The following is a 16,516-nucleotide window of genomic DNA, read 5'->3' as shown; positions in this document are numbered from 1 at the left end:
CAACCCTTTTGCTTAGCTAACTGGCCTAACTGTTTGTTACCACTAGTGATACTAAAAAAGTTTTTAGATCACTAGGATAGTGATAGTGATGGTGATGGGGGGGGTTGGGGATCAGAGAGCAATCACAAATAATCAAAAACAATCACGAGACAATTACAACACAATTACAGCAATCGGCGCAATCAAAGCCAATCACGGACCAATTGAATCCAATAACGTGACAATCAAAAACCAATTACGTGACAATTGAAGCCAATCACACGACAATCGATGCTAATCACAGGGCAAAACAGCCAATCAGTGGGCAATTGGCACAATCAAAACCAATTACGGGCAATTGAAGCCAATCACGCGACAATCGAAGCCCAATTACGTGACAATCGAAGCCAATCACACGACAATCGATGCCAATCACAGTGCAATTGAGACAATTGTAGCCAAACAAAGCACAATCAAGCCTTACAGACAGGAGATAAGATACACAATGGCAGGGGGGAGAATATACGCAATCAATGAACTAGGACGGTGTGGGGAGGATCGGAAGGGGTGGGGGGTGATCAGATACCCCTAAGGGGTAGTTGGGGGTCTAATCTGATGGATAGGAGTGACAGGTGGTGATAGATGGGTTATTGACGGGTGATAAGTGGGTGTTTACAGGGAAAAACAGATGTAAACAATGGACTGCTGATGTGATCAGGGGGGGTGTCTCGGAGGGATCTGAAAGGGTGGGTGGGTGATCAGAAGCCCCTAATGGGCAGTTGGGGGTCTGATCTGATGGGGGGCAGTGGCAGGTGGTGACAAGGGATGATTGACAGGTGACGGATAGGTGATTGACAGCTGATCAGCGGGCAATTACAGGGAAGATAGATGCAGTATACGGGGGGGGGGGGGGGCAGATCTGAAGGGGTGGGGGGTGATCAGATACCCCTAAGGGGCAGTTGGGGGTCTGATCTAATGGGGGGCAGTGACAGGTGGTGACAAGGGATGATTGACAGGTGACTGATAGGTGATTGGCAGCTGATCACTGGGGAGATAGACAGATGCAGGGGAGATAGATAGGTTCAGTATACAGGGGGGGGGGGGGGGGTCGGGGGGAGATCTGGAGGTGTGGGGGGTGATCAGATACCCCTAAGGGGTAGTTGGGGGTCTGCTCTGATGGATAGAAGTGACAGGTGGTGACAGGGATTTATTGATGGGTGATATGGGGGGTGGTTAGGTCTGATCTGCGGGCTGCAGGGGGGTACAGGGGGGTGTCTGATGGGTGCTGCGGGTGATCGGGGGGTCTGTGGGGCTCCTAAGATGTGTGTGTGGGTGTGTATACTGTGCCTGCTCTCCTCGCTGGTGGTCGATCGCTAAGTGTGACCACCAGCGGGAGGCAGGCAGTATAATACAGTTTGTTACGTAAACAAACTGTATTATACCTGTTCTATTGGCCGATTTGAATTTTTACAGCCCGCCGGCGCTGCTGATTGGCCGGCGGGCTGAAGTCACATGGGGGCCGAAGAGTGTGACGTAGCGATCGCGCGGCTGTAGCCGCGCGATCGCTCGTTAATTAGGCTGCAGCCGGCGACGCAGTACTGCGTCGCTGGTCCTGCAGCTGCCACTTTGCCGACGCACGGTATAAGCGTGCGGTCGGCAAGTGGTTAAAATGTAGAGCGTTGTTTGTAAACTGCAAATATGACAGAGTGATGCAATGTTATAAACAAAAAGCTAAATAACTGAAAATAAAAATATGAGAATCTTTTCTTTGTTTCTAATGTTCTATTCATTATCCATACTACACATACAATTTATTATACCATAAGTTTTTTTTTAGCTCAGTTTTGCTTTAACGACCATCTTTTCATATTACTTTTCTTCCAATTATATAATAAGAACTTTTTTAATCTGAATCTGCAGTAAAGGTACTGTAGGTTGAACCTAACATTAGTTGCTGCAACCTTTTAAACTACAGCTCAAAGAACCCGAGTGCCATGTACTGATGCGCCTAACTGTGAGCAGAGTACAGCCTGTACCCGCTGGGCCATAATAAGCCTCAATCTCCTTTATAGCAAATATGATTTACAGCAAGCAGCTTTACTGATTGACAGGTCTGTTGTCTTATTTCAAATGGCATTAATGATTCTCTTCTGCATTGTTTGGGAATATAATACCATAAAGGTCAGGCTGTGTTAAGAGTAATGATTGTCTTTTCTCAGCAGGCTTTGAGATGGTCTCCTTGGGGGATCTCAGTTGGTGATCTGCTTAAATGCCTCTCCATTGTTTATGCACAGAAGAATCTCTATGCTCTATTGTCCTTTCTAATTTAATAGCGTGAAAATGTACTTTGTTTCACTGCTTCAATAATAATCATTTTATGAGACTGGCCAAGGTGTTCTGCTTGGTCCCCAAAGCATTGGTCCAGCCATTTGTTCTAGCACTTTTGCTGCCTGCATCTTGAGAGATGTGATCACACTTGTTGTTGAGAATGTTTATACGCAATCCTCTGAACAGAGGAGGCACATCTGTCAGTATCGGCACAGACTATTTCTGGAGAGTAAACACTAGTGGAGGAGCTGGAGCTCACTGACTACTGGTAGGTCTTCTGTATGGTATCAAACATAGTTATACAGGTGGGAATACTATAAGGCAGTGCTGTGTGATATCATTACTGAACAGTCAGCCTTTAAAGTGGTGTAAAACTCTGTCATAACATTCAATAAAAATGTGTTTTCCTACTTTTATTTCCCATATAATTATCATATTTGCTTTTGTGCACAAGTAATATTGTCTGTTTACAAATTCCTGAAGTACAGTTTATCTGCTCTGAAAGCTGCCATTGTATTTCATTGCATAGCTGCTATATTTATATATTAAAATATGTCTAGTGATCACTTCTCAGCTCTTTCTGCTTCTCAGCTCAGTTTCTGCAGTTTGCTAATATTTACTGAATGTTTCTGACAAAGGAATGTAAACAAAAGATAATGTTATGACTTCTTCGGATACTGTTTATTTACTTAGCTAGTTACATGTGAAAAGCAATAGCACGGCTCTGGAGTGTGTGAGCCGCCTTATAAATTAGCTGTGGGCAGAGTAAAACACAAGGCTGCTAGAAGTTTAGCAGAAAGCAGAGAAACAGCCCTGCTCAGCAACGGGAGACATAAGATTACAGAGGAAAACCTCAATAGGGTCCTGAGGCTTCCCACTTTAGGTAAGTATCTGGCTTGGGTACACTTTAAAGAGAACCTGTACTAAGTAAAATTATTTAAAATAAACATATGAGGTAACTTCAATGAACATTGCATAGTTACCTTGCCATCAGTTTCTCTCAGAAGCTCACCATTTTCTTCTGACAATAATCCCTTCCAGTTCTGACAACTTTTTGTCAGAACTGAAATATATCAGTTGCTGTCAGTTATATATCAGTTGCTGTCAGTTATAGCTGAGTGGACAACCGATGTGCCCGGTAATGTCCATGTTTCCCTATGGCTCAAGTGGACGATGTTACAGTTTAACAGTGTGCTGACCAGAAAGCTGTTATGGGGTAATGGTCATTTTCAAAATGGAGGACGGAGAATTCCCTTGATCACAGTGGACAAAGAGGACTCGGGAGAGGAGAAAGTGATAGAGGAGTAGACTACACGGGAGGTAAGTATGACTTGTGTATGCTTATTTTGACTTTTAATTTTCAGTTCAGGTTTTCTTTAAGAACTGGAGTAATAAGACAGCACTCTCACTGTGGAAGCATATCACTACATGGTAATAAGGCAAGCTTCTTTAGTAAATGAACACTTAAAATACTGATGTGTGGTGATAAGTTTTCACCTGCCTTATTATCAGTATGATCTTAGTGAATTGTGGCCAATGTTACGTGATTCAATATAACTAAATTCAGCCAAATGTATGAGGGCACCAGAATGTTGGCCATTGTTTTCCTGGTGTAAAATCCAGCGCAGCACTGCTGTGAGTGAGCTCATTGTGTTCCATGGCAGACAAGGGTTGGCTACTGCCTGGTGACAGATAAATGGACAGGTCAACGTAAAGGCAAATACCTCTTTTGGAGATAAAATGGAAATGTAATCCTCATATATTAGTCTTGCTTTCTCTTCTATGACGTTTTTGTTAGATTCCTTCTTCAGGTCCTCGCAGGCCATCCAGAAAAGCATATTCTCTTCGCTGAATTCTGTCCGTAGGAATTCCCGGAAAGCATTTCTCCCCGCAGGAGTGTTCATGAGCTTGTCAAACGATTGGCCCCAGGAGAACACGTCTTCAAGGGTAGGAGTTGGGCTAATTAAGAGAAAGGCAGCAAGATGAAGTTCTTGTACTGAGAAGCAGGCTAATTATAATCTGTTTAACCACATCACTTTTAAATGATTAAGGGTAAGTCTTGCTTTCTGAGCATTTTTAGTTAGAATAATTAAAAATAAATGTGTAATATGCATTTGTACAGCCAGGCCCGGATTTACCTCACAGGAGCCTATAGGCACAGATATTCTGGCACCCTAGACTTCACCCTCCATGAACCACACCGCAAGTGTGCTGGCTGGCCCAGCTGTCACTTCTCCCTTACTTCCCTTGCTCATCATAGGTAGCTACAGGTGCCCCTTAATATTCAGTAGCCAGAAGTACCCTCAATAATAAGTAGCTAGAGGCGCCCCCAATTATTAGGTAGCTAGAGGAACCTCAATATTAAGTAGCTAGAGGTGCCCATAACTGAAAGGAGATCTCACCAGTGGAATGCTGAGAGCAGGGTGAGTAACCTCTCAATTACACTTATTAGGACTCTGCATAGGAAAGGAGGGAGAGAGGCACTCGGGGAAGAGAGTGATTCACCTTTCCATTATCAGGCGCCTGTAGGCACGTGCCTACAACGCCTTATGGTCAATCCGCCCCTGTGTACAGCCATACTTTGATAGTCAGTTGAGAAATATCTGTGCATTGTATTATCTTCTGACAGTTTACAGACAGGAAGTAAGAATTCCTGAGTAAGGGCACTTCCTAGAAACAAGGTAAAATAAAGTAGCTACTCATGCTTCAAAAGGAAACATGCAATGATACAAATACCTTTCATGTAAAAAAAATGAAATAGAAATCATCCAGGAGGTCAAGCAGCTAATATATTCCACCTAACAGCAGAGATATACAGTACATCTACAGTACTGGAACCTCTGAGAACTGGAGATAAGTTGTTCTGAAGGAATGTAATATCCATAACCTAGATCTTTATATGTACACCTGGACCATCCGAGCTGAATAAACATGTCTATGGGAGGGGGCATCAGGGGCGTTTGTTATCTTCTACACACTCCAAACCAGAGGATCTCCTCACCTCAGACCTGGGGTCAGTCAGGGGATCTCAGATTGGTTATAAATTGTGATATGCTAGGCAGCTTATTTTAAAGTCAATTTTTAAGCCCATGTCTGCTCATAAACATGCAGTTGTTTCTCAATCCAGCCATAAAATATTGTGCCAATCTTCTTATAAGGTTTATGTGTAGTAATAGCTCTGACTCTCACAGGACCGTCGCTTCCATATGAGGGCAAACTGGGCAACTGCCCCGGGCTCCAAAGCCGGCTGACGTGCCCTCCCACCAGGTGAATAGTGGGCCCCCTGCAGACGAGTGAACTCACCTGTCTTGCTGACATGCTCCTCCATCAGTCTGTGTGCACCTGTCTTCATGGCTGGAAGGTGTAATGGTTAAGGGCTCTGCCTCTGACACAGGAGACCAGGGTTCGAATCTCGGCTCTGCCTGTTCAGTAAGCTGCACCTATTCAGTAGGAGACCTTAGGCAAGTCTCCCTAACACTGCTACTGCCTATAGAGCGTGCCCTAGTGGCTGCAGCTCTGGCGCTTTGAGTCCGCCAGGAGAAAAGCTCGATATACGTGTTCTGTGTTTGTTTGTTCATCCTTGTAGGTGCCTCTTTTCGTGGACCCATGGCCCCTCTGTGGCTAGAAGCTACCTTGACACCCATAGAACTGACTGGAGCATATTTCTCTGCAGTACTGGTTTCATGTGTTGCTTAATATATTTGTAGAGCCATACTAAACTTATACTCTGATTGCTTACGGATTATAATACACTGCCCAATGACTGACTCCCTTACCTTTCTTCACAGTTTGGGATGCCGTCTCCTCTGATTTCATTAGAAGACCTTCTCGTCCTCTCCTCTTCCTGATTTCTAACCGTGAGGCTGCAAATAAACACAAGGCCACTGTTAATACAGATAACTCCTGCAGCCTTCCTTCTGAAAATGCAAGTAGAGGGGCTATAATGCTGATCCTCTGGCTATACGCTTACTGAGTCACGCGCCTGGCATGAGTATGTTGGTCAGGAAAGTCTGCACACCCACTCTGCTATATTTGCTACCAGCAAATGATTTGACAGTATTACAGCTGAAGATCATTATTTCAACCAAGTTACTAACATCCCACAGAAGTGGGTCAATGATTACCGCTATTTAACTTGTTCCACAACAGGTTCACGTAAAGGTTCTTGTAGATAGGAGAGTGGAGGTAGTTGTGTGAGTATGACATTCACCATTACACTGATCATCTCTCCCAAGAATGGTCATAAAGTACATGTGAGATTTTCACCTAGTCTGGCGGAAAATGTCTACAGGTCCCTTTAGGGCAAAACCGTTAACTTGGCTACACAAACTCGAGCATCTATTACATAGCTGATATTTCAACCGGCGCCGGGGCTTGGCGGTTAAATAACTAAGCCTGGGATATCAGCTTTAAGGTTCCCATTAACGGTACAATTTTTCCTTAAGATTCGATCTTGCGCACTATTTTTATGATCGGTTTTTATAGAAAACTTAGCTGCAAGTGGTACAAATCAATATGAAACTATTCTTTGGTCAATTGGAAAAGGAAAAAATAACCGAAAGTTGGATTCTATGATCGAATTGGAATGTAAGACTTCCTTAAATCATTTTGTTAATGGGGACAATCGATAATTGTTTTACGACTAGTTTGGATTGTTCAAATTGCATCGAAATCTAAAGGAAAAATGATAATTAATGGGCACCTTTGCAGGTATTCCGCCAGCTGTCAGGGCTCACCTATTATACAGCCAAACTCCAGATATGGGATATATGGGGTGACAGGGTAAGACGTTATGGTGAGGTGTAGTTTTAGGAAGATTAGTGTTATTATTACAACTTTTGGCTCATTTTCTGGGCTAAAAATTAACCGGGATAAGTCTGTCATCATGCCACTGGACAACTCCCGGCCCAATATATCCTCCCACTCGTTACAATGGGTATCCCAATTCAAGTACCTGGGTATTCAAGTTACCAACTGTGTGCATGATTACTTTGCTCTGAATGTTAAACCGGTGGTGGAGGCCTTTCGTAATAGATCCCAGACGTGGAAACAATTACCCCTTTCCCTTATTGGGAAAATTAACATCTTTAAAATGATCTTTTTACCTAAATTTCTTTATGTACTCCGCAACTCTCCTATTGTAATCCCAAAAAAATTCTTTAAGAATCTCCATTCCTTAATATCTACATTTATCTGGTCGGGCCAGGTCCCCAAAATTGCCCTGAGTACCCTGCAACTCTCAATAGATCAAGGGGGCCTGGCTCTTCCAAATATGCAATTATACTACTATGCTGCAATCCTAGTTACTGCTAGATGGTGGTTTGCTCAAGACAGATATAACCCTGCAGTTGTAACAGAGGCGGCCCGACTGGGATCCTATGAGAGGCTTACACTACTACCATACAGGGGAACGACTAATGATGAAAGATGTACTGCTCCGATGCAAACAGTGTGTAAGGTGTGGGTGGAGGCAATGAAATTTCTGGGTGTGAATGAAAAGCTCTCCCCATATGCCCCTTTATGGGAGAATCCTAACCTATCTCACTTCACCCAGATCCCTGATCCTAGAGTGTGGGCTACTGCAGGTATCAAAAACTTACAGCACATTGTTCGCGATGGATCGCTGTTAACATTTAATGAACTTAAACAAACCTTTTCCATCGCGAACAAGATGTTCTTTCGATATTTACAACTCCGTCACGCCTTTTCAGCGCAGTTCCCCTCTGGTGCACCAGAGCTGATAGTCAATACCTTAGAGAATACACTTCTGACACAACAATTAGATAAACCTCTCTCAGTTATCTATTCAGTATTACTCGCCAAAAATAACGAAAAACTTCTTAGATCCCAAGAAAAGTGGAACCTAGATGTTCAGGGCATAGATGATACAGACTGGGAGGATATACTTGAAGACTTTGTTAGAACTCCTATTTCAGCCAGAGATAGACTGATCCAGGTGAAATTCTTGCATAGAACATATCTCACTCCAGTGCGAATGCATAACATATGTATATCCAACAGTGTGTTATGCCAAAAATGCACAGCTGAAGATGGCACATTCCTACACATGTTTTGGAGCTGCGCTAGAATCCAAACTTTTTGGACGGCCATTTTTGATACTATAAATGAAATCTTGGAATCACACTTTGACTGTACACCAAAACTAGCCCTTCTGGGTCTATTTGAAGAACAAACGTGTAGCAAGTATGTACAATTTTTAATTCGCATATTATGTTTCTATGCAAGAAAAGAAATTCTAAGAGTCTGGAAAGGTAATAACAATCCATCTATTAATCACTGGAAACGCACGATCAATATCGCTCTTCCTCTATACCAAATGACATACAAGAATCGTAACTGTATACAACGGTTCCATAAAATATGGGCACCATGGTATAACAACGCTATGACGGCTGGATCCAATCTCACACTTTAATCTTCATGTATCCTAATACCAGTACTTAGCTGGTTGCTGGCACGGTTTGGGTGGGGGTGGGGGGTGAGCCCGGAGTCTTTCTTTTTCCCTTCTCCCTCCTCTACCTACCTCTTCTCCTGTTCGTTATCCCTTCCTCTCCTTCCCCTCTCTATCTAATTCTCTTTACTACCTCCTTCTGCTCTCTTGGCACGGTACTCCAATTATAAATGAATCCACTCATAGATGCCAGAGGCTCCTGTAAGCATTGGCAATATGGGATGTATCTGATGCATGTGAAGTTTATTATGGCAATTAAATTACTGTTCACCTATACTTCATACTATATACTGCTGACTTGCCACTTCCCTTGTGCACCTTTATATCTCCTGTTGTGGGAGCACTGTGCCTTCTCCTGTAATGTCTTTTATTGTTCAAAATAAAAATTGATTTGTGAGGAAGATTAGTGTTAAGGTGGCCACTAACGGTCCAATTTCTAGCGAAAAATGAATCGAGTGATCAGAAATTCTGATCGGATTGGTTGTAAATAATCTTCATTGGTGGACACAATCAATTATGAATAAGTGAAAAAAATGTTGCCTGAATGAATTTTCGTCGAACCAAAATTTGGATTTTCTTGTTAGTTGTGATAGATAGGAAGCAAAGATTGGTTCGTTGATGGTGTAGTGAACGATTTATTACAATATTTCACTTCCGATCAGAATTTCTGATCGCTCAAACGATTTTTTGCTAGAAATTGGACCGTTAGTGGCCACCTTTAGGGGGTAGGGTAGGGGTTTGTTAAGCTACATACACACGAGGCACGGATGTCTGCAGTTGCATGGAGACAAGCAACAGTTGAAAGTCTCCAGCAACGACAGTTGTATACAAGCGACGATTGTATACACGCGGCAACAACCTGTCTGCAACATAGCGGAAACTGTTGCTCAGCAACTTCTGTTGCAGGTTCAATGAACTATCGGACTCACAAGAGTTGCTAGAGACTAGCATATACATGACCGCACTGACTTGAGACTAGCGACGGTTCCTGCAACAGCTGTTGCCGGCGATTGGCCAAGTCAATCGCCTGGCGACAGCTCTGATTAGCAACAGTTCCTTGCGCATGCCTCATACACATGGAGGACCTGTCGCTGCAACATGCGCGCGCCATGTGTTTCCAGCAACAGTTGTAGCCCATGTGCATGGGCCTTTAGGGTTACGGCCCATACTCACGGGCTACAATTGTCGCCGCAACACGCGCATGAGTATGAGGCGTTGCACGGGCGCGCACCCCGAACCGTCGCTCGTCGCTGATGTCGCCAGGCGATTGCCGCGGTCAACAATTGCCGCCACAACTGTCGCTAGTCCGCGTGAGTATGCGGACAGTGTGCGTAAAAATGATGCAGATCCTGCTCTGCATTTATGCAAATATATGCATTGATGATGCGCTCAATGTTAGTCTATGTTAATGCTTGCATGTTAGATTTGCACTACGTTATTGGCATTGCACATGCGCAAATCTGTTTTAAAAAAGGTGGAGCTTTATACTCTTAAATATGCAACACAAATGGCGCACATCTATGATGCAATTTTGATTCTTATGCCTCCGTTACATTGCATTCCACCACATCCACACCTGGCCTTAGGCGACTAAGCAAAGTCAAATATGATAGATAGATAGATAGATAGATAGATAGATAGATAGATAGATAGATAGATAGATAGATAGATAGATAGATATAGAGAGAAAGGCAGACAGTAGAGAGGGAAAGATATACAAATACTGTAGAGCAAAAAGAGAGACTATTTACAAGCAGTTTAGTGGTTAATATTTAATTTGAGATTTTCTGTGTAGGGGTATTCCGTGACTTTATAAATATATTTATCAGACACTCTGGGATTTCTGCGGCATTTTGAAATAAAATATTTATTCATGCATGAGTGATATTTAGGTCAGGAGCTGTTGAGCACGATACTTCATAGTATATACATTATTTCTTTGTAAACATGGTCAGCTGCAGTCACACTACTGTCCATCTGTCAGAGGCGTAGCTAGGGCTTTCAGCGCCCGGGGACAAAGACTATCTATGTGCCCCCTAAGGTGAAGGCTGCGCCACATATTAAACGTGGGCGTGGTTATGGGTGGAGCCAAATGTACATGGAGGTTAGCAGGCTCACGCTCACCCACCCTCCCTCAGTATGTACCTTCCAGCATGTTCCAAGACAAATTCAGCAATCATGAGCCCCCCCATGAGCCCCCCCATCAAGACAAGCAATCATGAGCAAATATGAGGCCCCCAACATGACAAATTTAGCAATCATGAGGCCCCCAACAAGACAAATTCAGCAATCATAAGGCACCCAACAAGGCAAATTCAGCGATCTTGAGGCCCCCAACAAATCATGAGGCCCCCAACAAGACAAATTCAGTGACCATGAGGCCCCCAACAAGACAAATTCAGCAGTCATGAGGCACATAAATAGACAGCATTTCACATAAATAGGCAGAATGCCCCCTTAATATGGTAGACACATCTCACCTGGCAGCAGTTCTCCAAAATACACTCAATCTGACAGCAGTGGTTCCCCAAAAATAGGTAGACCCAGGTCTATAGGTGTCCCCAGAATAGGTGGCCAGCAGTGTAGATGTCCCCAGAACAGGTGGCCAGCGGTATAGATGTCCCCAGAACAGGTAGCCAGTGGTAGAGATGTCCACAGAACAGGTAGCCAGGGGTATATGTGCCCAGTATATGTAGCCAGGGGTATATGTCCCCAGTATATGTAGCCAGCCCAGAGGTATATGTGCCCAGTATATGTAGCCAGGGGTATATGTGCCCAGTATATGTAGTCAGGGGTATATGTGCCCAGTATATGTAGGCAGGGGTATATATGCCCAGTATATGTAGGCAGGTGTATATGTTCTCTCAGTATATGTAGTCAGGGGTATATGTCCCCAGTATATGTAGTCAGGGGTATATGTCCCCAGTATATGTAGTCAGGGGTATATGTCCCCAGTATATGTAGTCAGGGGTATATGTCCCCAGTATATGTAGTCAGGGGTATATGTCCCCAGTATATATAGTCCGGGGTATATGTCTCCAGTATATATAGTCCGAGGTATATGTGCTCAGTATATGTAGCCAGGTGTATATGTGCCCAGTATATGTAGTGGGGAGTATATGTCCCCAGTATATGTAGTCAGGGGTATATGTGCCCAGTATATGTAGCCAGGGGTATATGTGCCCAGTATATGTAGTCGGGGGTATAATATGTGCCCAATATATATAGTAAGGGGTATATGTGCCCAGTATATGTAGCCAGGGGTATATGTAGCCAGGGGTATATATGCCCAGTATATGTAGCCAGGGGTATAATATGCGCCCAGTATATGTAGCCAGGGGTATAATATGCGTCCAGTATATGTAGCCAGGGGTATATGTGCCCAGTATAAGTAGCCAAGGGTATAATATGTGCCCAGTATATATAGTCAGGGGTATATGTGCCCAGTATATGTAGCCAGGTGTATATGTGCCTAGTATATGTAGCCAGGGGTATATGTGCCCAGTATATGTACTCAGGGTTATATATCCCCAGAGTAGGTAGCCAGGTCCCCCCCGAGCAGGAGGGGAGCAGCCCAGAGAATAGGGAGAGCTGTGCGGACGGTGGAGAAGGAGGCCATCTCCCCCCCCTTCCCTCACCTTAGGGTGCTCTCCCTCCCTCGCTGTCCCCTCCATTAATGTCCGGGTGGCTGGCAGCGGCGGGCGGAACTTACCTCCGGCTCGTCGCAGCGCCGGATGGATTTGCCGCTACTCGGTCTGGTCCAGTCCAGAGCAGCGGCTGCGGCTGCGGCACCCTAACTTCCGGCGCCGGAGCGAGACGGAGGTGAGTTCCGCCCGCCGCTGCCAGCCACCCGGACAATAATGGAGGGGAGGGAGGGAGAGAGAGCACCCTAAGGTGAGGGAAGGGGGGGAGATGGCCCCCTTCTCCACCGTCCGCACAGCTCTCCCTCTTCTCTGCGCTGCTCCCCTCCCCAAAAAGAAACAAAAAAAAAAACGCAGCTCAGCTGGGCGCCCTTGGGGACCCGGCGCCCGGGGGCACTTGTCCTACCCCGACCCCCCCTAGCTACGCCCCTGCCATCTGTGCATTTGGCATAGACAATGGTAATTACAATCACACTAAATACATTAGATGGGCCAGAAAATAACTTATAGAGAAGAAATAAATTGTGTAGAGTAACGAGGAGCAGGCTGGCATATTGCAGAGCACTGCCTGAAGCATGGTGAGATCATGCAGTACTCAGTGCCCACCCCTTGCTATTCCAGTGGGCACAGTAATCTGCAAAAGTCACTGCCTAAGAATGCAAAGCTTTTTGTCTCACATCACTTACATTGTATATCTATTCAAAACTTCCAAAAAGTCTGCATTTTGTTCATGAACAGCTGTGATCAGTATAAATAGATTACAGTATAGCAGATTACATTTGCAGATTAACCACTTAACGACTGCAGTCTTAAAACCCCTTAAAGTGAACCTAAAGCCTACCAAAAAAATGAGATTAACTCACCTGGGGCTTCCCTCAGCCCCCTGCAGCCGATCGGTGCCTTCGCAGCTCCGGTCCGATGCTTCTGGACCCACCGGCGACGACTTCCGGTTTCGCCGTCACCGGCCGACAGGCAAGGGAACGCGAGTGATTGTTCCCAGCCTGTATATCGCCCCCTATGCTGCTATTGCGGCCAGGAGGTCGCAATAGCAGCATAGGGGGCGATATACAGGTTGGGAACGAGAACAATCACTCGCGTTCCCATGCCTGTCGGCCGGTGACGGCCAAACCGGAAGTGTTAGGCGGCAGGTCCTGGAGCGTCAGAGCGGGGCTGCGAGGGCACCGATCGACTGCAGGGGGCTGAGGGAAGCCCCAGGTGAGTTAATCTCATTTTTTTGGTAGGCTTTAGGTTCACTTTAAAGCGGATCCGAGATGAAAAACTAACCATAACAAGTAACTTGTCTATATATCTTATCTAAAGTTTAGATTGTTTACACAGCAAATCTAGCTGCAAACAGTTTTAAAAGAATATGATTATTTATTCCTGTGATACAATGACAGCAGCCATGTTGTTTGTAAACACTACACCGAGGCAGGCTTATCTGTATCTTGAGCCATCAGCCTAATCCCCTCTCCTCCTCCCTCCTCCCCTCTGCCTCTGAAACCAATGGCTAGTAACACCTCCCCCTCCTTCTGCCCAGACTGAGCTCCCATGAGTCCTTGCTACTGCCAAGGCTCTATGAAAACCTGTGGGCGTGGCTTGTTTAGTTTATAGGGAATTAGAGTATTAAAACAAAAACAAAAAAGTATTTGGCTTGAGGAATGCCCTATAAACAATAGGAAAGGAACACAATTATGCAATGAGTAAAAGTTCATCTCGGATCCACTTTAAGGACCAGGCACTTTTTTTCCATTCAGACCACTGCAGCTTTAACGGTTTATTGCTCGGTCATACAACCTACCACATAAATTAATTTTACCTCCTTTTCTTGTTACTAATACAGCTTTCTTTTGATGCTATTTGATTGCTGCTGTGATTTTTAGTTTTTATTCTTCAAAAAAGACATGAATTTTGTCCCAAAAAATATTTTTTTTTACTTTCTGTGCTGACATTTTTCAAATAAAGTAAAATTTCTATATACATTGTTGTCCACATTTATTGTGCTACATGTCTTTGAAAAAAAATACAATAAGTTTATATTTATTGGTTTGGGTAAAAGTCGTAGCATTTACAAACTATGGTGCAAAAAGTGAATTTTCCCATTTTGGAGCATCTCTGACTTTTCTAAACACCTGTCAGGTTTCATGAGGTGCTAGAATTCCAGGATAGTATAAATACCCCCCAAATGACCCCATTTTGGAAAGAAGACATCCCAAAGTATTCACTAAGAGGCATGGTGAGTTCATAGAAGATTTTATTTTTTGTCACAAGTTAGCGGAAAACGACACTTTGTGACAAAAACAAAAAACCTAAAAAAAAGTTTCCATTTCTGCTAACTTGTGACCAAAAAAAAATGAAATTTGCCACGGACTCACCATGCCCCTCTCTGAATACTTTGGGGTGTCTACTTTCCAAAATGGGGTCATTTGTGGGGTGTGTTTACTGTCCTGGCATTTTGGTGGGTGCTAAATTGTAAGCACCCCTGTAAAGCCTAAAGGTGCTCATTGGACTTTGGGCCCCTTAGCGCACCTAGGCTGCAAAAAAGTGTCACACATGTGGTATCGCCGTACTCAGGAGAAATAGTATAATGTGTTTTGGGGTGTATTTTTACACATACCCATGCTGGGTTGGAGAAATATCTCTGTAAATGAGATTTTTTTGATTTTTTTTTTTACACACAATCGTCCATTTACAGAGATATTTCTCCCACCCAGCATGGGTATGTGTAAAAATACACCCCAAAACACATTATACTACTTCTCCTGAGTATGCAATACCACATGTGTGACACTTTTTTGCAGCCTAGGTGCGCTAAGAGGCCCAAAGTCCTATGAGTACCATTAGGATTTTACAGGTCATTTTGAGGCATTTGGTTTCTAGACTACTCCTCACGGTTTAGGACCCCTAAAATGCCAGGGAAGAGTAGGAACCCCACAAGTGACCCCATTTTAGAAAGAAGACACCCCAAGGTATTCCGTTAGGAGTATGGTAAGTTCATAGAAGATTTTATTTTTTGTCAGAAGTTAGCAGAAATTGATTTTTATTGTTTTTTTTTTTTCACAAAGTGTCATTTTCCACTAACTTGTGACAAATAAAATAAAATCTTCTATGAACTCACCATACACCTAATGGAATACCTTTGGGTGTCTTCTTTCTAAAATGGGGTCACTTGTGGGGTTCCTATACTGCCCTGGCATTTTATGGGGCCCTAAACCGTGAGGACTAGTCTAGAAACCAAATGCCTCAAAATGACCTGTAAAATCCTAAAGGTACTCATAGGACGTTGGGCCCCTTAGCGCACCTAGGCTGCAAAAAAGTGTCACACATGTGGTATCGCGTACTCAGGAGAAGTAGTATAATGTGTTTTGGGGTTTATGTTTACACATACCCATGCTGGGTGGGAGAAATATCTCTGTAAATGGACAATTGTGTGTAAAAAAAATCAAAAAATGTCATTTACAGAGATATTTCTCCCACCCAGCATGGGTATGTGTAAAAATACACCCCAAAACACATTATACTACTTCTCTTGAGTACGGCGATACCACATGTGTGACACATTTTTGCAGCCTAGGTGCGCTAAGGGGCCCAACGTCCTATGAGTACCTTTAGGATTTCACAGGGCATTTTGAGGCATTTGATTTCCAGACTACTCCTCACGGTTTAGGGCCCCTAAAATGCCAGGGAAGTTTAGGAACCCCACAAGTGACCCCATTTTAGAAAGAAGACACCCCAAGGTATTCTGTTAGGAGTACGGTGAGTTCATAGAAGATTTTATTTTTTGTCACAAGTTAGCGGAACTTGATTTTTATTGTTTTTTTTTTCACAAAGTGCCATTTTCCACTAACTTGTGACAAAAAATAAAATCTTCTATGACGTCGCGAGTGGGCGGAGCCTAATGTGCACGCATTCCTGTGCGCGATCCCCGTCTGGTTAAAGCAGTGTTAGGCATTGTGATTGGGATATTCAGAACATGCGGTTTTCTCACATAGGGCTTGATGCATGAGTCATAATCAAAATTGCCATGCGCAGGCAGCGCACAACAATTTTGCCGGTACTAACAGCAGTGACTGTTACCCTATTATCACAATGCACA

The 16,516-nt window shown here is 43.9% G+C and overlaps 1 protein-coding gene across 2 annotated transcripts in view; it reads right to left on the bottom strand.

Annotated features, from left to right (window-relative positions):
* RGS20 (regulator of G protein signaling 20) overlaps positions 1-16,516 on the bottom strand; it is a 228,689-nt gene that overhangs the window by 5,729 nt on the left and 206,444 nt on the right. For both annotated transcript variants that reach the window (XM_068234770.1, XM_068234771.1), the window contains exons 3-4: positions 6,084-6,170; positions 4,032-4,266 (exon numbers count right to left, since the gene is read on the bottom strand). In XM_068234770.1, coding sequence (XP_068090871.1) covers positions 4,032-4,266; positions 6,084-6,170 — 322 coding nt within the window. The remainder of the gene's footprint in view (positions 1-4,031; positions 4,267-6,083; positions 6,171-16,516) is intronic.

The sequence above is a fragment of the Hyperolius riggenbachi genome, chromosome 5 (assembly GCF_040937935.1).
Source record: "Hyperolius riggenbachi isolate aHypRig1 chromosome 5, aHypRig1.pri, whole genome shotgun sequence".
Lineage (NCBI taxonomy): Eukaryota > Metazoa > Chordata > Amphibia > Anura > Hyperoliidae > Hyperolius > Hyperolius riggenbachi.
The sequence above is the reverse complement of the archived record's forward strand: the minus strand, read 5'-3'. Positions and strand labels throughout refer to the sequence as shown.